Source organism: Neoarius graeffei, chromosome 6, assembly GCF_027579695.1.
Source record: "Neoarius graeffei isolate fNeoGra1 chromosome 6, fNeoGra1.pri, whole genome shotgun sequence".
Taxonomy (NCBI): domain Eukaryota; kingdom Metazoa; phylum Chordata; class Actinopteri; order Siluriformes; family Ariidae; genus Neoarius; species Neoarius graeffei.
Genome location: NC_083574.1, coordinates 9744389 through 9768075, shown reverse-complemented (window position 1 = coordinate 9768075; position 23687 = coordinate 9744389). Strand labels below are relative to the sequence as shown.

Genomic DNA, 23687 nt, shown 5'->3' with positions numbered 1-23687 from the left:
CCTTGCAAACCCAGCCTTCCTGCACCACAGAGGTATGACGGCAAGCACAGTGAGTGCCGGGAGTTCCTTACCCAGTGCCAACTCACCTTTGGGCTCCAGCCTACCACCTACACTACGGATCGCCGCAAGATTGCCTTTGTGATAACCTTGTTAGCTGGTTAGGCACGAGTGTGGGCAACAGCTATCTGGCAGAGACGGGGACCCGAGTGCTCTGATTTTGAACTGTTTACTGAAGAGATGCTTCGGGTCTTCGATCAGGTGGACATCAGTACAGACGCAGCCAGAAAGCTCATGTCTATCCGGCAAGGAGGAAGCGTCACAGACTACGCCATATCGTTTCGGACGCTCGCAGCAGTCAGTGGATGGAACGAGACTGCCCTGGTTTCAGCCTTTCACCATGGTTTGTCTGACCCCATCAAAGACGGCCTGGCCTCTATCGGATGCCCAAGTGACCTCGAAACTCTGAGCTCACATGTTATTCGTCTTGACAACAGGATTAGAGAACGCCGCCAAGTCCTGAGCCTCCCCGGCCTCACTGCCTCAACATGGAGCCCGTCTACCTCCTCCAGTGACTGTCCAGAACCCATGCAAGTGGGCCATACTCGCCTCTCTGCATCTGAGAGGGAGCGCAGAAGGAGGGACAAGTGCTGCATCTACTGTGGCAAGCCTGGCCACTTCTGAGCGTCATGTCCCGAGCTCTCGGGAAAAGGACCACCCCGTCCAACCGAGGGAGGGTTGTGACGGGGCCTACCCTCTCTCCTGAACTCCCTGGCCAAGGAGTCTACATCCCGGTCTCCATCTCCTGGGGTGAGTCCGTCCACTCTTGCCAGGCCTTGTTAGACTCCGGGGCGGCTGGAAACTTTATGGATGTCCACTTCGCCCAAAGTATCAATGTCCCGACTGCGCCTCTTGAAGTCCCACTGCCTGTGTCTGCCCTGGATGGCCAAGCGTTAGGTGATGGAAGAGTCACCCAAGTTACTTCTCCAGTCTTTCTCCAGTCTCAAGGTCACAAGGAAGAGATATCCCTGCATCTTATTCATTCACCAGAGTTCCCAGTGATTCTAGGCCTTCCTTGGCTTACCCACCACAACCCTTGCATAGACTGGGTAACAAGCCAGGTTGTGGAATGGGGCCCTGCGTGCCATGCCTCTTGTCTGCTCTCTAGCTTTCCTGTGTCTCCTGCCGAGCCCCCTGATCTCACCGAGCTATCTCAAGTTCCCACAGAGTACTGTGATTTGAAGGAGGTATTTAGCAAAAGCAGGGCCGCCGTTCTTCCTCCGCACCAGGCCTATGACTGTGCCATCGACTTGCTCCCTGGGACTACCCCTCCTCGGGGCAGACTGTTCTCCCTCTCTCAGCCAGAATGCAAGGCCATGGAGGAATACCTCAAGGACGCCCTGGTCTTTGGGTTCATTCGACCCTCCACCTCACCTGCTGGTGCCGGCTTCTTCTTTGTCGGCAAGAAGGATGGGGGGCTCAGACCATGTATTGACTACAGGGGCCTGAACAAGATCACTGTGCACAACCGCTATCCCCTTCCGCTGATGTCCACAGCTTTCGACCTGCTCCAAGGCGCCACCGTCTTCACCAAGTTGGACTTACGGAACGCATACCAACTTATCCGTATCCGACAAGGAGACGAGTGGAAGACTGCCTTTAACACCCCGTCAGGGCACTACGAGTACCAGGTGATGCCCTTCGGACTCACCAACGCACCAGCTGTTTTTCAGGCCCTTATCAACGACGTCTTGAGGGACATGATCAATCAACACGTTTTCGTCTACCTTGATGACATCTTAATATTCTCTAAGACCTTGCAGGAGCACTGCCACCATGTCCACCAGGTTCTCCAGAGGCTGCTACGGAACAATCTGTTTGCGAAGGCCCGGAAGTGCAAGTTTCATGTCCCCGAGGTCTCCTTCTTGGGATTTATCGTACGAACGGGACAACTCCAAATGGACCCAGCCAAGACCCTGGCCATCCGGGACTGGCCCACTCCCAAGTCCGTTAAGGAGGTACAGCGGTTCTTAGGTTTCGTTAACTTTTACCGCAAGTTCATCAGGAACTTCAGTTCTGTAGCAGCACCCATGTCAGATCTCACCAAAAGGACTGGTGGATCTTATGTCTGGTCTCCTCAGGCAGAAAAGGCATTTAAAGACCTCAAGCACCGCTTCTGCATGGCACCCATCCTGGTCCTCCTGGACAATTCTCAACCATTCATCATCGAGGTGGATGCCTCGGACAGCGGTGTCGGCACAGTTCTATCCCAACGCTCGGAGGGTAAGCTGCACCCCTGCGCATACTTCTCCCACCGCCTGAGCCCTGCAGAGTCCCAGTATGATGTGGGGAATCGGGAACTGCTTGCGGTAAAACTGGCCCTTGAGGAGTGGAGGCACTGGCTGGAAGGAGCGCAACATCCATTCCTGGTTTGGATGGACCACAAGAACCTGGAGTACCTCCAACAAGCTAAGAGGCTGAACCCACGACAGGCTAGGTGGGCTTTGTTTTTCAGCCGGTTCAATTTCACCCTATCATACCGCCCGGGCTCTAAGAACACCAAACCGGACGCGCTCTCCAGGCTGTTAAAGCCCAACAACTGGGAGAGTGAGGTTGGGCCTATTATCCCTGTGTCCTGGATTGTGGCCCCTGTCTGCTGGGGTATTGAGGAGACCGTTCAACAAGCTCAATGCCAGGACCCTGGTCCTGGGACGGGGCCACCGGGCCTCCTGTATGTCCCTCGTCAAGCCCGGGCCAAGGTTCTCCAGTGGGGTCACTCTTCCCCTCTCACCGCCCACCCGGGAGCTCGGAGGACCCTGGACTTCTTGGAGAGACACTTCTGGTGGCCTAACATGGAGAAGGAAGTGAGGTCATTCGTCCTGTCCTGTGATATCTGCACCAGAACCAAGAACCCACGACAGCGTCCCCAGGGTCTCCTGCATCCTCTGCCTATTCCCCGGCGTCCCTGGTCCCATGTGGCGGTCGACTTCATTACAGGCCTGCGAGACTCACAAGGTAACACTGTCATCTTGGTAATAGTCGACAGATTCTCTAAGGCCTGCCGCTTCATACCACTGTGCAAGCTCCCTTCTGCCCTTGACACAGCTAAATTAATATTTAATCATGTCTTCCGAGTCTTTGGTCTCCCACAGGACATCGTCTCAGACTGGGGGCCCCAGTTCTCCTCCCGAGTGTGGCAAGGGTTTTGCAAGCTCATCGGAGCCACTGCCAGCCTCTCCTCTGGGTTCCACCCCCAGTCCAATGGCCAGACGGAGAGGCTCAACCAGGACCTGGAAACCACCCTGCGAGGCCTGGCTATGGATAACCCGACATCGTGGAGCACCTGGCTGCCATGGGCAGAGTACGCCCACAACACCCTGCAGTCATCAGCCACCAAGCTGTCGCCGTTCCAGTGCCAATTCGGGTTCCAGCCACCTCTGTTCCCGGACCAGGAGGAGGACGCTGGGGTGCCCTCGGTCAACCAATATGTGAGACGGTGTCGCAAGACCTGGAGCAAGGTCAGGAGGACCCTCATCCAGACCTCCAGAACCAACCAGACTCAGGCCAACCGCCATAGAAGGCCTGCCCACGTTTTCCGCCCTGGGCAGCGGGTTTGGCTGTCCGCCAAGGACCTTCTGCTATGGGTGGAGAACCGCAAGCTTGCTCCTCGCTACATTGGCCCCTTCAAAGTTGTGTGCAGGGTGAACCCTGTCTCCTACCGGCTCCAGTTACCACGAATGCTAAGAATCAACCCCACATTCCATGTTTCCCTGTTGCGGCCCATATTGTCATCCACGTATGCCCCTGCCCCTAGGAATCCCCCGCCCCCCCCGCATCTTCCAGGGTCAGACTGTGTTCACTGTGCATTGCCTGCTTGACTCCCGCCGGGTCCGCGGTGGGCTCCAATATTTAGTGGACTGGGAGGGCTATGGCCCTGAGGAGCACTGCTGGGTCCCAGCTCGGGACATATTAGATAAAGAACTTTGTCGGGACTTCCATTCGGCCCATCCGGATCGCCCTGGGAACGTCAGGAGATGCTCCTAGAGGGGGGGCTCCTGTTAGGACTGGGACTGTTTTGGCCTCTAGAGGCCGCTGTTATTTCCTTTTCTTGTCATGTTTGTTTTGGCCTCTAGAGGCCGCCACTGTTCCTGTGTTTTGTGTTTGTGTTGATTGCCTGTTTGTCTTCATTATCGTCACCTGTGTTCAATTTATTTTGTGTACTTGTCCAGGGTGTACCCCGCCTTTCGCCCGTAGTCAGCTGGGATAGGCTCCAGCTTGCCTGCGACCCTGTAGAAGGATAAAGCGGCTAGAGATAATGAGATGAGATGAGATACTCCCTCTGTTTGGTCCCTAGTCACAGAGTCCTTATGCTATGCTGTTAGTGCTAGTTCCCTCTGTCCCATGTACCTTGCCTGTGTCTTAGCTTTCTTGTTTTTTGTTGCTTTCTTTTGGACTTTGTGGATTTTTGTTTTGACCTTTGGATCTTCTGAGCGTTTGAGTTTTTGCTTCTTCTTTTCTGAGTTGGATTTTGGACATTGAACCTTGGGATATTTTTATTTTTGTATATCTTCTGAGCTTTTGGATTATTCTTTTTGTTTTTCCCTTGGATTGTATATATTGTAAATAAACTGTTTTTGATACTCTACTTTTGCCTCACACCTCTGCACTTGAGTCATCCCCCTGGTGGCTTAGTGGGGGTTTGCTAGATTATCACACCAGCGAACCGGGTTCGAATCCCAGCAAAACCCTAACAATATATACCCAGAGTCTTGCCCCTCGTGTCGCGTGCAGGTCGCATGTGCTGCATACAGGTATGTGTGCACACCACACATAGGGGTAGAAAGTGAGATACACTTCTGTCTTGCGCACTGCACAAATAGCAAGTGTGGAATACTTATGTAGTATTTCTGAGGCATGTCACTCATACAATGACCGTGCGTCACTCATGCATCTTAATGTCATTGCAAAAAGCCCCTACTAGCCGTGCTGCTGACTTGGTTCAGGCGAACAAAAGGAGTACGGGTCCCGTATATAGTGTATGCATTCTTGATTTGTCGCAAGACACGTAGAATTTGCATGTGCAGGACCAAAAGTCTCCATGGGCAGTCTGCGACCTTCTACGGTGCTGAACACACGCAAGTGTCACGCAAGTCTCAAGGACAGTTTTGCCAGATTTTTTACCGTAGACCGCCCGTAGCAGCACGTATGGCGGGTTGTAAGTGAGGCTTAAGCTTTATATGCGAGAGAGGACATACAGCATGATTTTGATGCATCTAAACAACATCTTCACTAAAAATCTTTACTAGCATTTCCTGCTTACATCAAGTTAACAAGCTTCAGCATTCATACTGGTAATGTGAATGCATACTGAAAAAAAAAAAAACCTCTTCAAGGTACAGTATGAAGTTCTCAGGGGAGATCCTCAGTGGGTAGTTTCTCCCAAATAAGTCCTTAATACTGTTTGGTCTGAAAGAGCTTATTGTCAAGAACCAACCAAGATACTCAGAACTACATTACACATGCTGTAGCAACAGTGTTTTATTAGCACAGTACACTGAGATGTGTGTATATCTTGGATGAAGAATCAATAGTAGGAAAAGATGAAAAATAAAGGAGACATGTCCTACCAGGTATCTCTCAGAGGACACGCTAACCAGGATCAGGTCATCTCCCACTCTGACCTTCTCACCTTCTGATCTCTGCTTGGATGCAGGATGGATGGTCCACCAACACGCTTCACCTACAGTTCAAATAGAGAGTAATAACAGCACATCTAATAACCACATGCTCACATGCATTTGAGAAAATACAGCTAATATTTAAGTCCAAAACTGCTTCTTTAAAATGTAGGATTGAGGAATCAGTTGGATTTACTGATATTCTTTGTTGTTTGAAGTTACAAGCATGTTCAAAATGAAGGATAAGTTGAGAAGCTGACTTCTTTATTGCAAATTTCCATTCAGTGTAATGGTATTAAAATGCATTTCCATCTATTATCTTTTTTTTTAACTTAATCAAGTTCCTTACTTCTGTGGTTCTTAGTACTTCTACCAATTTTGTTGGAAGAGGTTATGTTTTCGCTTCTGTTTCTTTGACTGTTCCCAATGTAACTCAAAAAGTAGTGAACAGATTTTGATGAAATTTGGAAGGAAGATGAACCATGGGTCAAGGAATAATAGACTAGATTTTGATGCAAATCCAGATATGTATGTAGATCCAGGATCCAGATACAGTATGTATCTGGATCCAGGACTTTTTTTTTGTCCATTCCCAATGTAACTCAAAAAGTAATGAACTGATTTGGATTAAATTTGGAGGAAAAGTGAAGTATGGTCTAAGGAACAATTGATTAGATTTTGATGCAAATCCAGGTATGTATGTGGATACAGGATTGTGTGTGTGTGTGTGTGTGTGTGTGTGTGTGTGTGTGTGTGTGTGTGTGCGCGTTCCCAAAGTAACTCAAAAAATAGTGAACAGATTTGGATGGAATTCGCGGTACAGCTTAAAGATTATCCTAGATTCAAGTGATTTAATTTTGATGTTGACAATATGTGGCTTGGTGGAGATATGCACACTACCGCGTGCCCTTCTAATTCTTTTTGGGCGGCATGGTGGTGTAGTGGTTAGCATTGTGGCCTCACATCAAGAAGGTTCTGGGTTTGAGCCCAGTGGCCAATGGGAGTTTTTCTGTGTGGACTTTGCATGTTCTCCCCATGTCTGCATGGGTTTGCTCTGGTTTCCCCCACAGTTCAAAGACATGCAGATTAGGTAAAGTTCACAGCCACTGGGGTTGTACAAGACAGTGCATACTTAGTGCTGGTCCCAAGCCCGGATAGGTTGGGGAGGGTTGTGTCAGGAAGGGCATCCGGTGTTAAACCAATGTCAAATCTGAAGGCCCAGTGTGAGATTAGCATGAGCTAAACTGGTTGTCTGTGAAGGTTCTCAGTCATCCAGGCCATAGTAAATTGTAGATGCTAAAGAAGACAACTGGACTTGCTTGAAATTCTTGAAGATGTTTCACCTCTCATCCGAAAGGCTTCTTCAGTTCTCTCTGACTAGTGGGGAGTTCCAGGTATTTATCCTCTAGTGGATCAAAAGCAACCCTAAAGAGAGTCATTGAGGACACCTGGGTCGTTGAATCATCCTGTAGGTGTAGGTCACTGGGGGCCAGGTGTGATCTACACCTACAGGATGGCCCCCAGTGACCTACACCTACAGGATGACTCAATGACTCTCCTTAGGGTTGCTTTTGATCCACTAGAGGATAAATATCTGGAACTCCCCACTAGTCAGACAGAACTGAAGAAGCCTTTGGGATAAGAGGTAAAATGTCTTCAAGAATTTCAATCAAGTCCAGTCACCTTCTTTAGCGCCTAGTTTAGCTAAACTGGTTATTAACCTTCTGAAAATAAAATCCTATTATTTGTCTCCAGCTGCGACTACCCATACATTTAATCTGGACTCCAGTGAAATTGTACTACATCGACCTCAGTTTCTCTAAACAGGGGATGTGACTGCACCAAAAACTGCGCTGTGACAATTTCAAGCCATGTCAGAGGCATGAAAGTTTGTGTGTTTGTACCTGTAGAGTCCTCCTGCAAGCCCACATCGAAGGCCAGCTTGTCCGTGAGCGAACGTGATGTGGTCAGGCAACTCAGGTACTAGAATTCAAGTGAGTCAGAGTGCATTAGGGAAACACTTCTGCATTCGTTTAAATGATGATTCATATGTACAGTGCAAATGCAGAATGGCTGTGGCTCACCATGCCAGAGTGGCTGTGTCTCAGCAAGATGGCGTGGCCATACAGCAGTGTTCGATGGCCTCCTCCCTGAGAGGACTGATGATGGAGAGAAGAGAAAAGAATTAAATTAAGGCATACACTCAGTCTCTTTCATACCTGAGAAAGGAGTATGTAAGCATAGCTTTATGTGACTGCATGGTTATAAACATGAATGTTCATATGTGTGTGTGTGTGTGTGTGTGTGTGTGTGTGTACTGTATATATATACACACACATATATATATATATATATATATATATATATATATATATATATATATATATACACACACACAGCAACCTCCTTGTAAAACGGATGTCGTCTTCATTCTTCATACATAAAAACAAAGATAAGTAGCAGGACAAACGATGAGAAGAGAATGTAAAACACACACGGGATCATGGGAAGAAAGAAGGAAGAGAAGCCGCACCAAGGAGGAATGGGCATCTCTTCACCTCCTGTCAAACTCGAAGGAAGTGAGTTACGTTACGGTACCACATGGAAGACCACACAGGAGTACAAACAAAGGTCACAGTCCACACCAAACGGAAAGAGTTCACAAAAAGCTTCTATGAGGTCACAAGTCACATTATGTGGTCAGTTTACCTTAAGGTTTAGGAATGAGAAGACACAATGATTATGATTATTGTTATTAGTGATTATCATCACCGTCATTATCACCGTCAACACCGTCATCTGTGTCAGTAGCATGGCTCGGGTGAGAGAGAGTATGCACACTGCAGGACTCTAGGAGGTTAAGCACACCTTAATCCACCTGTGTCGGTCAGTGTGTTACGCCACCATCTGTCGTTCTATTGACATTAGCAGTGAGGGGATTTTCTCTCAGCACCTCAGTGTCAGATTCAATCCCCAGTGACATCACCCCTCCCTCCTGCTCGGACTTCCACATGCCATGCTACAGTATTCTCATTATCATGTGTCACTGCTTGTTTTTAGAGGCAGGTGAAGCCCTGCTAATACGAATATGGATATACTCTCTCTCTCTCATCACAATAATACCCAGATATCACTACTGCTGACTTTGTATATCCTGTAACACCTATAGTACCAGTCAAAAGTTTGGACACACCTCCTCATTCATAGATTTGATGCACACTATTGGCATTATCTTAACCGGCTTCATGAGGTAGTCACCTGAAATGCTTTTCATGCTTTTAACAGGTATGCCTCATCCAAAGTTGATTAGTGGATGAGTTTATTGGCTTCTTAATGCATTTGAGATCAAACAGTAAATAGTAAATAATAAAAAATACAGTAAATAGCCCTATTATACACCACAACTGTAGTAATCCATATTATTCTATCCACATTCACTGGAGATGAGCAATCACATGCTCTGATTGGCTACTCTACTATAAGGATATCAGCTCATATGGACCCTTTTCACGTGACGTCACGACAAACGCGGCCGCCATTTTGGACATGTACTACCAGTAGTCTACCACAGCCAACAACGAGGAACGACGGCAAAGCATTGAAAGGAATATAGCCATCAAAGAAAGTTTTTACTTTCAGCAAGACTTCCATCATGCCATTATATTGTTGTGCACCTGGATGTAGTAACCATCAACACACAAGGCAAGCTTTATCATTTTATCGGATCCCGACAGATGCTGACTGACGGAGAAGATGGATGGTCTCTAAAATATTGGCAAAATGATGTTTATTGACATAGCAATCGTGTGTAACGGGAAGCATTTGCATATCCGAAGTGTTGTGTTTACATCAAAGATAAAATAAACCGATATGACAACGACTGCTGCTGCCAGGTTGGGGACACAAACTAGTAGAAAGGAAGTGTGCCAACAATGCCAACACACTTCCTTTGTGGTCGATTCTGCTTTAAGGTAAGATGCATTTAATTATTCGTCTGCTGTGGGTTTGGAATCGGTAGCCTGACCGATTTGTTCATGTTTGTGGTGCCATTTGTTTGTTGACGCGTGTTGAAATGGAAGATTGGTTGTTGACATGATTTCCAGTGATGCTTTGGTGCTGCTGTGGATCAGATGTGTTGAGTAGCCTGACTGTTTTTTTTTCTTGCGTGTGGTATCATTGTTGATGCGAGGTTGTTTTTTGAACATGCCAATGCGGACACGATTTCCCCTGATGAGTTATGACTTCAGACGCAATGCGTGTGTGGAGGTGTGGAGTCCGTGTGATATGTGCGTAAGATAGGCTTCTCATGTGTTTGGAGATCCGCGCTCTGAGACAAGCGCAAGCGCCCACCCCCCAAGGGAAAAAAAGGGACCCCCCGAAAATATCGCCATAGTTCGAACACTGGGTTGGAGAAAGTAATGGCAAATAGTGAGTGCACAAACCATAGAAGTTAAACTGTACACAGCGCCAGGGCAGTGTGATGGTATGTCTACTTTTAGATTGCGTTAGCTTATCAATGAACACACTCGTCACTCGACGAGTTTCACGTCTTTACGACGGATACTTAAATGTGTGTTAGGTATTATTGTTGCAGTCTAAGCAGTCATTGTAGCAGCTAGATGAGTGAGAACCGAAAGGGTCTGTGCCATAAACCGTTATTTCTTCATGTCCAAAATGGCGGTCGCATTTACGAAGGTCACGTGAGTGAAAAGGGTCTATACCGTGAGTAGAGAAAAACAAAATGGCAGAGCGTGTCACTGAACCAACCGGGGACGAAATAAAAACTCTACTCGCAAACAAAAACCCTAAAACATACAAAAAAAAAGCAACAAAATATGGAATGAAAGTATTTGATGGTAAGAACGTATCTTTTTTTAATTTTTCAAGAATTATTATTTTAGCATTTTTCACAAATTGCTAGTCATTTCACCGGTTTGCTTACATTCTAAGCAGAAATGATTTTGTTGGACATTTTGTATAAAGATTTTATTGATCGAATTTGCAAAAAATAAAAATAAAAATGCACTGTTTCTCAAAATCCAGTGAATGTGAATAGAATAAAACAGTTATTCCACTCAATTTCGTCGTACATGGCTTATAGCATCAGCTATCAGCTCATGTATGACTTGATTTCATGGAATAACTTATGTCAAGAAGCGCTCAACTAAGTAAAGCGAAACGACATCCATCATTACTTTAAGACATGAAGTGCCATTTAATTAATAAAAATAAAGAAAAACCATTGAATTAGAAAGCATGTCCAAACTTTTGACAGGTACTGAGAATATCAAAGTAAAACAGCAGTGTTAAAAATATTGAATATTTTGTAAATTTAGAACAAAAAGATGATTTTTGTCTCAGCGATGATTGGGTCTGACCTGCACTCACTTGTGGAGACTCAAATCCCCAAACATGTCAAGAGCGATGACTATGTCTAAACATGTTATGTCTATGGGCCCAGTCCCACAACACCGATAACTATAACTATACCTATAACTCCAACTATGACTGTACCTCTGCCTGAATTTAGTTCCAGTCTGGAGCAGTCACACCACAGCTATAATCCTGACTATAATATTGGTTGGTCCTGCCACTCAGGCAAATAAATATATGTGGTTGTTGGTTTTCGCAGGAAACCGTAAAGGTTGTATGCTGTTTATGTGTACACCCAGTGCACTCAGCAGCACACAATGGCTGACAGTGACAGTGAGGAAGGGCTGCTTTTGATGCTCATCTTCAACACTTCGATTATCAGCTTCTCCTCCATGATGCAACAAGGATGTACAAAGATGCCCGGGGAAAATAGCACATGCTCAGACAACGTCACATATAAACAATTACCTGATTGGTCAGATGTTTTATCGGATCAGGTCCAGGCCTGGAAAAATTGCTCCAGAAGCAATCTCACAGATACGGATAAATCCAGACCTGGGCTATAGGTATCGTTATTAGTCTGGTGTACCCACCAACCACATAAACTGCAGGGGACTGATTTATTTATAGTTACTGTTATAGTTATTGGTATTGTGGGACTGGGCTTTATAGGCCAGTTGTTTCTGTAACTAATTTATGACAGGGGTGGACAAATTAGTAGTAAATAGTATTTCTTTATTCACAGTTGGCCAGAGGAAAGGTAGGCATAACAAAAGACTGGAGGTATATAAATACAGAATGCACTACTTGTCTCAAATCGTACCATGTCACTGAGATGCGATCCAAGTATCTCTGTGAGTGAGTGCTTTTCACTAGCTGGATTAATGATTGTGCATGGATGAAAGAGAATCTTTTCCAAATCAGGAATATTTGATGGGACTGCGAGTTGGCCTAGAGGTTAGCGTGTCTGCCTCTCAACCAGGAGATGGCAAGTTCTACTCGCGGTCGGGTCATACCAAAGACCATCATAAAAATGGTACCTACTACCGTCTGGCAAGGCATGCTGCGATACAGATACAGGTGGGGAAGTCAAACTCTCACAGTTACCAGAGGACTAGCCCCCCACTGTAACCCTAGCTGTATAGGCAAGAGGCCGAGGGCTATCGAAACAGAGATCGGTGCCGCACCCATATGCCTGAAAGAGTTGGTTAGTACGGGGACAGGGGACTGCCTGGGAAGACCAGATTCTGGCATGATCGGGACTTTGACTTGACTTTGAATATTTGATGAAAGTGAAGAAAATAAAGCCCAGTGTTAAGCTGATTTTCCATCTATAAGTAGCAGTCGTCTTGTGGCTAAATATTGCAAGAAGAAATAACTATGCTTGCTAGAACTCAAATAATATTTTTTCATGTGATGCTGAAAATGTGCTTCTTTAGAACTTGTGAGAAGTTTCTTAGTTTCCATGAATTTACGTACCTACCTACATAACTAGCTTGCCATTTTTGCATTGCACCAAGCATCTCTTTTTAACCTAGGTTAATGGTAGCTTACCATGAGCTGGCCTAGTGGTTAGTGTGTCCGCCTCTCGACCATGAGATTATGAGTTTTACTTGCGGTCAGATCATACCAAAGACCATCATAAAAATGGTACCTTCTGGTGAGGCATGCTGCAATACAGATGCAAGCAGGGAGTCAAACTCTCACAGTTACCAGAGGACTAGCCCCCTACTGTAACCCTAGCTGTATAATAGGCGAGAGTCCAAGGGCTATAGAAGCAGAGATCAGCAAAGCCCAATGCATCTTAAGGGCCTGGTTAGTACTGGGACAGGAGATTGCCTGGGAAGACCAGGTCCTGGCATGGGAGGAACCTTGACTTTGACTTTTTGAATGGTAGCTTGGTAGTTAAGCCATTGGACTTCTGATGGAAAAGATCATGAGGTCAAACCCCAGCACCACTAACCTGCCACTACCAGGCCCTTGAGGAAGGCCCTGAACCCTCAACTGCTCAGTTGTATAATGAGATAAATGTAAGTCTGCCAAACACAATGAAGGTTCAGAGCAAGCAAACTTTTATGATTTGTCCACCCCTGTATGAAATAAAGATAGACTAGATATTTTAACCTAAATGCTATGTTTCTTTAAAACAGGGACAGTACATCCACTGGTCATTAGTGAACAGAACATGAGGGTTAATCTGAGGGTTAAACTTCCTGTTCCTGAAAGTCATGAAGAAACAATCAATTGGAATTGGGTGAGAGATGAGAGAACATGAAAAAAAAAAAAAAAGGAAGGGAAATTTTATGCTGTGTTTGACCTTAAGGATGATTGAGTGTTTTAGTGTTAAGAAGTTATTACAAAACTATGATATAGTAAATGAAGACTTGTTGTACAACCCCCAATTCCAAAAAAGCTGGGACGCTGTGTAAAACATAAATGAAAACAGAATGTGAAGATTTGTAAATCACAGAAACCCTATATTTGATTGAAAATAGTACAAAGACAACATATCAAATGTTGGAACTGAGAAATTTTCACACATCACACATCACATTATCTCTAGCCGCTTTATCCTTCTACAGGGTCGCAGGCAAGCTGGAGCCTATCCCAGCTGACTACGGGCGAAAGGCGGGGTACACCCTGGACAAGTCGCCAGGTCATCACAGGGCTGACACATAGACACAGACAACCATTCACACTCACATTCACACCTACAGTCAATTTAGAGTCACCAGTTAACCTAACCTGCATGTCTTTGGGGGAAACCGGAGCACCCGGAGGAAACCCACGCGGACACGGGGAGAACATGCAAACTCCACACAGAAAGGCCCTCGCCGGCCCCGGGGCTCGAACCCAGGACCTTCTTGCTGTGAGGCGACAGCGCTAACCACTACACCACCGTGCCGCCCTGAGAAATTTTATTTTATTTTTTTAAATACATGCTCATTTTGAATTTGATGTCAGCAACATATTTCAGAAAAGTTGGGACAGGGGCAACAAAAGACTGAAAACAGTTGTGTAATGCTAAAAAAAACCTAATTAGGTTAATTGGTAACAGGTCAGTAACATGATTGGATATAAAACGAGCATCCCAGAGAGGCGGAGTCTCTCAGAAGTAAAGATGGGGAGTAGTTCACACCTCTGTGAAAGACTGCATGGGCAAACAGTGCAACAATTTAAGAGTAAAGTTCCTCAATGTAAAACTGCAAAGAATTTGGGGATCACATCATCTATGGTTCATAATTTCATGAAAAGATTCAGAGAATCTGGAGAAATTTCTGTATGCAAGAGACAAGGCTGAAAACTGACATTGGATGCTGGTGATCTTCAGGTCCTCAGGCGACACTGCATTAAAAGCAGACATGTGTCTGTAGTGGAAATCACTGTATGGGCTCAGGAACACTTCTGTGAAAACAGTTCATTACTACATCCATAAACGCAAGTTAAAACTAGATATAAACGATATCCAGAAACACTGCCACCTTCTCTGGGCCTGAGCTCTTTTACGATGGACTGAGGCGAAATGGAAAACTGTCCTGAGGTCTGATGAATCAAAATTAGAAATTATTTTTAGAAATCATGGATGCCATGTTCTCCAGGCTAAAGAGGAGAGGGACCATCTGGCTTGTTATCAGTGCACAGTTCAAAAGCCAGCATCTGTAAAGGTATGAGGGTGCATTCATGGGCGCCGCCAGGGGGGGAAAGGTTAGAACAATTCTAGGGGCCCAGCACTGCCATGGGGCCCTTTAAGGGGCTGATAATATGCTTTTGACGATTTTAATAAGACTTTTGAAATAACAACAATGCAATATTCCATCTGGTAAAATGAGCTAATTGAACAAGGTTGTCTATTTCTTGAGTTCAACATATTGTCATTTAACCCTCCCCCTTTTGCGAAATGGTACGGTCCAGTTCTGGTAGAAGCGCGATGCGTTAAATCTGTGTGCTGATCAGTGCAACGCTACTTGCTGCTGTGTCGCGGTGCAGCAGCCAGCAGTGGAGTGCGTACAGTCTATGATCGCTAAATATGAAGAGTGGCTGTCAAAAACGTAAAGAAAGGCAGCTGAAAGCTGAGAGGGACCGGAGAGGCAGGCAACTGGTCACTCAGTTTTTCCCAAAGAAAGGTAGCTATCGCTCACATGTGTTCAAAATATTAGCGAATGGTAAATGAACAGTATGAACGTGGTTGGATTAGCCTATCAAGAGAACACTTTTACAGTTTGTACAGTGACATTTTTTCCATTTTAATAACTGAACTGACTTGTGTGATAAACAAGATGAAATCTTACGTTATGCTGGTGCTAATAACCAGTTTCATAACTAATGGGGTGCCCTAAATATGCACAGATTCAGCCTCAGGGGGGCCTCCGCCCTACCAAACCACTGAACCCCGCTTTGGAGAAGGAGGTAAGCAGCAATACAACTCATAAATGCTTTAGGATTGAAGTTTTTAATGAGCGAGCGCCATATACAGTTTGCTAGATTAAAGTGTTGCTAATGTAACAGACGTTGCGTTGTGTTGTTCACCAGTCTTTTTATTCTGAAGAAATGAGACACAAATACACTGCTGAGGACGGGCTGCAAACGTCTAGTGGCATTGGCGCTTTATTTCCAAAACGAACTGAAAGAGGCCAGCGCCTCGTTCCCATAACTACCTGCGCTCTTAAAGGGCCAGCTCAGAATTTCCCCACCACTACACACAATGGCAAGTGGAAAAAAATAAACCCGTTACACTAATAACGGACACCAGTCAAGTGTTTGACATGGTTACGTGTGTGGAATGTCCACACGTTCTAAACCATTGGTTTCAACCATTGGTTAATACATAAAATGTAATAAAGTCACAAACTCAAGGTCCATGGGCTATCAAAAGTCAAATAATGACAATAGTGCAATTGTGACGAGGGTGGGCAAAGTTGGGGGGCCCAAAATTCTAATCTTTCATGGGGCCCAAAATTTCTGGTGGTGCCCCTGGGTGCATTAGTGCACATGATACAGGTAGCTTGTGCATCTGGGAAGGCATCATTAATGCTGAATGATATATACATGGGGGCGGCACGGTGGTGTAGTGGTTAGCACTGTTGCCTCATAGCAAGAAGGTCCGGGTTCGAGCCCTGTGGCCGGCGAGGGCCTTTCTGTGTGGAGTTTGCATGTTCTCCCCGTGTCCACATGGGTTTCCTCCGGGTGCTTCGGTTTCCCCCACAGTCCAAAGACATGCAGGTTAGGTTAACTGGTGACTCTAAATTGACCGTAGGTGTGAATGTGAATGGTTGTCTGTGTCTATGTGTCAGCCCTGTGATGACCTGGCGCAGGGCTCCAGACTAACTTTTTGACCTAGGAGCACTGTGTTCCCAACCCCTAAAAATTGGGCGCACCAGCAAAAATCTAGGCGCACCACTATAAAAGGTTGAGAGCACGAGCAAACGTCTTTGCCATACCAAGTATTACTCCTATTAATCAATGTTAACAACCTTCCATTAAGTATTTGTATAGATTATAAAAGAAAAAGCCCACATTGATAGGTGCAAAAGACTTGGCAATGTGTGGTATTTTAGGTGGTTCTTGGGAAAGAAGGACAAATCACACCATTTGTTACAACCAACTGCTTTATTCCAGACTTGAACCTGCAGTCATGTCCAGGCATAACACTGATGATGTCAAGTCAAATACACAGCCAGGCATACTGACCTGACAGAACATCCTATAGAATGGTACACAGGCATACTGACCTGACAGAACATCCTATAGAGTGGTACACAGGCATACTGACCTGACAGAACATCCTATAGAGTGGTACACAGGCATACTGACCTGACAGAACATCCTACAGAACACAAGTCAACTGTTGAAAAAAATAAACAAAAAAAATGATAATAGCAGGCAGAGTCATGTGGAACTCTGCAATGGAGCGCTTCATCTTGTCTGAACAGAGACCACAGGGCCACAGAAACTTCTGACCAATCATACACATGCTTACTAACCGTGTTTGTTGTTTATCCTTATCAATCTGCTCCTTGATTCGCTGATTACGGTCAGCTGATCGTTTAACAAGTTGATTTGCCAATCATGATCAGCTGACTCGCAGGATGCATTACATCATGGAAAATTTCTTGGAACGGCCGGCGCAGCACTAGTGCTACTTCCAGGTTTCGTATAGCAGGCGAATGGCACTTGTCAACTGGCTGGGGAGTTATAAAAATTAATTTGATCGCGTGTTTCTGCCGGGGGTGGGCGGGGACTTGGTTTTCGCGCTTCAGTCAGCCAGCCGGTGTGAAGCTTGTTTTTTTTCAGATGGCGGCTTTGTTTTGCAGCCATTATCTAGGTGCAGGCCTTAATTTTTGCTCATTTTTTTATTGGCGCACCGTGCGACCGTGATTTCAAATATAGTCGCACCCTCAAAATTCTAGTCGTAAGTGCGACTATATTTGAAATCACGGTCGCACTCACGAGCCCTGTGGCAACTTGTCCAGGGTGTACCCCGCCTTTCACCCGTAGTCAGCTGGGATAGGCTCCAGATTGCCTGCGACCCTGTAGAACAGGATAAAGCAGCTAGAGGTGATGAGATGAGATATATACATGTTACAGAGCAATATGTTGCCATCCAGACAAAATCTTTTTCAGGGAAGGCCTTCCTTCTTTCAGCAAGACAATGCCAAACCGCTTTCTGCACATATTAAAACTGCATGGCTCCATAGTAAAAGAGTCCGGGTGCTAAACTGGCCTGCCTGCAGTCCAGACCTGTCACCCATTTAAAACATTTGGCGCACTATGAAGCGCAAAATGCAACAAAGGAGACCCCGAACTGTTGAGCAACTGAAATTGTCAGGCAAGAATGGGACAACATTTCTCTTTCATAACTAGAGCAACTGGTCTCATCAATTCCCAAAACATTTACAGAGTGTTGTTAAAAGTAGAAGTGATGCAACACAGTGGTAAACATGCCCCTGTCCCAACTTTACTGAAATCAAATTCAAAATGAGCATATATTTTTCAAAAAACAATAACATTTCTCCGTTTCAACATTTGATACGTTGTCTTTGTTCTATTTTCAATGAAATATAGGGTTTCCATTATTTGCAAATTATCGCATTCTGTTTTTATTTCCAGTTTACACAGCATTCAAACTTTTTTGGAATTGGGGTTGTCAAGTAAAAAAAAAAGTGAAAGATGGGATGGTGTGAGTGAATGGATGAAGGTGCTGCATGAAAGGCACAAATTAAAAGAGGACTGTGTTTCTTTGACATGACAATGTTAACAAATTGTCTAAAAAAATCAGGGTTTTCTTTGAATTGTTTTATCCTTAAATAGCTGGTAAAAGAAACACAGCCATGTGAGTATGTTACGGACAGGAAGCTATGGTGAAAAATGGGATGTTTCTAGACTTGGCAACCAGGATTTGAGCCACTGGAGATCTCTCTCTCTCTCTCTCGTTTACTCAGGGACTAACTCTATACAGTCAACATGAGGAACACTTGTGATTGAAGCTGAGAAGAAGGGAAGGCTTAGGGGAGAAGGAAGGTCACTGCAGCACCATTACCATTTCATTTCATCTAAACGAGACACACTGGGAAAGAAGGACAGGAAGGAGTGGAGGAGAGGTGCTTAGATCAGATTGGGGTAGACAGATGAACAAGAGACATGTGCAAGGACATACCCACTGGTCCAAATCGACTGCCTACGGGTGGCAGAGAAAGGGGCGAGGTGTCGGGGAAGAGAGAAAAAGGCACATGAAGTTTAGTTACGCTAATGGAAGCTCAACAGAGGGTCTGTCCAAAGGAAAAGACATGAACGTGCCTTAGCTCACTTCCCATACCCTAAATATGTAAATAAATAAAAAACAAATAAGAAGAGCTGATTTGGTTATTAGTAAAGCATATCCCGTAATTATACATTACCTTGCGAGCTCTGATGCTTCACAACTAGTAAAATACCTTTTATAACGTTGTTCAAAATCTGTTCTTTGTTGATGAAACTTTTTTGCAGCATGACTAACCTGGGCTCGTCACATGACAATATTCAGGCAAAGACAGCAACCCAAGACTACTATCATATCTCCATGCTATTACGAAACCAGATGCTAATCTCACTTCACCTCGCACTTCAGCTACCATCCTCTCTTCTTCGTACTCTATCATTTCCCCAACCCTCTGTTCCTTAACATCTCTGGCTCTCACCTCCATCTCCATGGTGTTGGCCAGCATCTCCTGCAGCGCCCGCACCGAGAGCGACTGCTCCAGGATGAAGGCGCAGATAGCCAAATCAGGGGGCACATTCTGGACAGAGGACAGAAAAAGTCAGTGGAAATGGAAATTTACACGAGCACTCGTAAACAGCAGGAGCTAAGCTATGTTGTCCACTTAGCTATGGAACATCATGTGTCAGAAGAGTCATGCTTGTTGTCTTAGAAACACCTTTTTGTCATTCATTTCCTGTTTAGATATGCCTTTAAGCTTTTGAATATCACGCTTTAATTTTGGATATTACCTTCAGAAATATCAGTCTTGTCCATTCAAAAAAAAAGGTTATAAGCTTAGAAACAGATCATTTCAGTGGCCATTCCTACTTACAAACTGTGCTACCAATCTGATAAGGTGAACCTTAGCATATGCTTTCTCTGACATGTGAACTGCCGCTAATGTGAGGAAGGAGAGCACTAACTGCCTTGATTTGTTTATATATGAACTAATGCTGAAATAGGAAGTCAGATATCAAGGAATTATATAATTTTCAGCCCCCAACATTTGAGCTACAAAGTGAGGGGAAAAAATTGGGAAACCCCTCCATTTTCACATTTTAAAGGCAACAAGCTAGCAGGCTAACGATGATGATTTGTATATATATATTTACTGCCTCGAAACATAATGTTACACATTTAACAAGTGATTATACTTGTATACTGATTTCAGGCAGCCATGGCCTAACGGTTAGGGCCCGGTCACACCGCCCGAACTTTGCTGGAGCGTTCCTGGAGCGGTGAAAAAAATTAATCACCGCTCGTAACCGTTCACCACCGTTTAACAAAAGTTGGCCCCCGTTAAAGCAACGCCGTATACGCTCAGCCACCACTGATGTTTCTCAAGGGGCCCTCCTACTGCTCCGAAAGTTTTGAGCTGCACAAAATATTGCGAGCGGTGAGGAGGGGGCAATTTTCCGCCCCAGCAAAGTTCACCCCCGCTCCACCAACGCCCAGTCAAAGTTTGGCACCGCTAGATGCAAGTTCGTGGATGCTTGGGTCCGCTAGGCCAATGCAGAAATCTTGAACGCTGGACCACCGCTGCTTCGCCAGCATTGCCCGGGCGGCGATTAAACGTTGCACAAACTTCGGTGGAGCGGTTGTAAGCATTTTACGAGCGGACACGGGGTTGCTGGAACGGTGTCGGGCGTTGAAGCAGCTATCCATGGCGGCGATGAACTTTGGTTTGGCGTTGGTATAGAAGTGTCGGAGCGGGACCAGAATTTGGCTATAAATACGGGGAGAAATGGACCAGGAGCTCATTTGGAATCGAGCTGCCGTTGAGTTCAGACCTCATCTATATCGAATTTGCTCAAAGTTACAGTAAAACTGTATCACCATGGATGCTGAGAGACTTGCTATGATTGGTGCACTAGTCCAGCAGCAGAATCAGAACCTCCTCAGATTGCAACAAGCTGTTGACAGAAGGAGAAGAGAGAGAAGAAGGAAAGACAGAGTTGTGTGGGTCAGACAGTGGATACTGAGAAGGCCTGAACATGGACTGTATGACAAGCTGATGGTGGAGCTTCTATCAAAAATCTATCAGAACTTGTATCAAAACAATCCGTTCAGCTCCGTAGTCACAAGCGGTATGCCGCTAAACCAACTTTATACCCCCGCCGAGCCAAAGCCCGCATGCGCAGAACGCCGCTATACCAACGCTCGCGTCACCGCTAAACTAACGCTCGCTACCTCTAAACCAACGCTAAAGCAACGCCGGCTTCAGCGGTGCACCGCTAAGCCAACGCCCGTGTTTTCGATTTTTTTCCCATTTTGTGCGCGGTGACGAGCGTTGTCGAAATTCGGCCCCCCCTCCCTACCGTTCAAGGAACGCTCCAGCAAAGTTCGGGCGGTGTGACCGGGCTATTAGAGAAGCAGCTTTGGGACCAAATGGCCACCAGTTCGATTCCCTGAACCAACAGGAATGGCTGAAGTGTCCTTCAGCAAAGCACCTAACTGCTCCCCAGGCTGCTCTGGGTATGTTGTACGTCGCTCTGGATAAGAGCGTCTGCTAAATGCCTGTAATGTAACCTAAAGCATATTCCGTACAATTCATTTAAAGGTACCGCATGCTGTTTGTTTACTGTTGATGCTCTGAGCAGCCATGTTGATCTGATGTCACTTGCTGAAATCATGGGTTGAGTTAAGCATTTTTGTGAAATGTAGTACTGTAAATAAACATATGTACTTGGCGAGCATTGTTACACTATCCATCCAATTATGCTGTCCTGGACTCCAAACCTTTAACAACCACTGCGTTTTCAGGATTTGAACTTCTGACCTCCAGACAAAAGGTCAAATGCTTAGACGGTTGTACCTTTCAAAAGATTCCTTTACTATTGTCTTAATCCAGATGATACCTGGGCATTGGATGTTGTTTCAAGGAAGCACAATCGGTTCCCGAAGCCCTCACAAGACAGGCAAAGCTTGATCTGCTCCTTCAGGATGGTCGCTGTACACTGGAGCACCACCGTGTCATCCTGAGATCGCATAGCACCAATGGGAAAAAAGGACACGTTAGGAAAATATCAGTAGTACAGGACAAATCAGGCCAGACATCACAACTGACAATGGGATTATGGTTAATTAATTCTCTTAATATGGGATATTACAGTAACAGGGACTGATTTGAGATGTTCTAACACACACACATACACAGCAAGACAAACACAAGCACACAGGCCTGTCTAGAGGCATGGTGGGGTGTAAATACACCAATAAACACTCCCGGGTCTAACTCTCCACCTGACACAGTGCATTCTCAGCTGTTCCCTGTCACTCATTATGTAAGCAGACTATAATCCCTCTCTCTAGACATCTTTTTTTTTCTCTTCACTTGCAAGCATATAGTTTCATTCCCATCTAAGCTTGTGTAATAACCCATCACCAACTGTGCCACCAAACCAGACCAAACCATTGCTGATTGATAGACTGATGGTATCACCTGTGGCTTTGTTGATGGAAAAAGGGGGCATGGCCAGACAGATGTGTGTCATGTCCATTTTACATCATACTTGTGGGAAAAAAGCTCCTTAAGGCTCAGCTAGTTTTAGTGTTTAATGGTTTTTCATGCTTAAAGTGCCATTCCACCATTGGATGTATTCTTTGGCATAAAATACAATATATTTTATGACAACATGACTAGACAGAGAAATCTTTTAGCTTCAAAATGATATATCAAACATAATTTTTTGACAACGACAAGTATATTAATTTTGCGACCAAAGTCACCTACCCTTTTAATTTCCGCGCGGTAGTGAAACGTGATGTCATCGGCAGGTTCCCCTTCTTGTGTACCACGTGTCGGTCTATTTTTAGACCGGAAACCCCCAAAGTGAGAGAGTCATTTCTCCTCGTATATGGGGGCCAAAAAAATTGCGAAAAATTTTGAGTTAATCTTTCAGTTAGCTAGATTTATTGGTATTAGCTAGATTTATTGGTATTATTTTTATCGCGTTCTATCCGTCATTGCTGATAATATGTGCCACGTCACGTGGTACACAAGAAGGGGAACCTGCCGATGACATCACGCGTGGAAATTAAAAGGGTAGGTGAATTTGGTCGCAAAATTAATATACTTGTCGTTGTCAAAAAATTATGTTTGATATATCATTTTGAAGCTAAAAGATTTCTCTATCTAGTGATACCATTTATATATGTTGTCAAAATATATTGTATTTTATGCCAAAGAATACATCCAATGGTGGAATGGCACTTTAAGTACTCATTTACAAGGTCAGTAATGCTGCAAAACTGAAATCAGGTGTGTAAATCAAATGAATAAGGTACTGTGTTGTGTAATGTAACTCATTATAAATTTAATAAAAGTATGTTGTATATATGTTCTCAGGAGCAGAGATGCTTGTTGAAATCTTGTATCTAGAAGTTGCTCTGAAAAACCACTAGATAGATAGATAGATAGATAGATAGATAGATAGATAGATAGATAGATAGATAGATAGATAGATAGATAGATAGATAGATAGATAGATTTTTTTTCTTAATTTAAACTTCATGTTCACGTTCATGCGTTGTAAGCGAAGACGTTCACGGTTTTATCTGTTCGGCAGCATGGAGTAGGAAAGCTCAGATGGAACAGAGAAAGATGTTTTGTTGCTGCAAGTCAGGTAGCAGGATATTAAGGTTCATTAAGCACTTGTATCATCTAAACTGACAGACAAAATTTTGTGTCTACACAGCTGGGACTCTATACCGGATGACATTCAATCAGTGTCAACTATTAAGAAATTTAAAAGAGCGGTGAAAAGTTGCTTCATAGTAAATAATTAGGCTGTTCTCTTTTTTTAATATTAATTTTATCGACATTATTGGGTTTTTTGTTATTATCATGTTCTTTTTTATCATATTACTTATTAGAATGACTTACTAACTGTTTAACTTAAGGG

At 44.7% G+C, this 23687-nt stretch overlaps 1 protein-coding gene across 1 annotated transcript in view; it reads right to left on the bottom strand.

Moving 5' to 3' along the window:
• Positions 1-21773, bottom strand: part of LOC132887638 (ryanodine receptor 1-like) — a 239010-nt gene extending 217237 nt beyond the window's left edge. Inside the window, exons 1-6 of the mRNA XM_060923104.1 lie at positions 21642-21773; positions 19223-19321; positions 18703-18723; positions 7760-7834; positions 7580-7658; positions 5625-5737 (exon numbers count right to left, since the gene is read on the bottom strand). Coding sequence (XP_060779087.1) covers positions 5625-5737; positions 7580-7658; positions 7760-7834; positions 18703-18723; positions 19223-19321; positions 21642-21773 — 519 coding nt within the window. The remainder of the gene's footprint in view (positions 1-5624; positions 5738-7579; positions 7659-7759; positions 7835-18702; positions 18724-19222; positions 19322-21641) is intronic.
• Positions 21774-23687: the final 1914 nt, after the last annotated feature.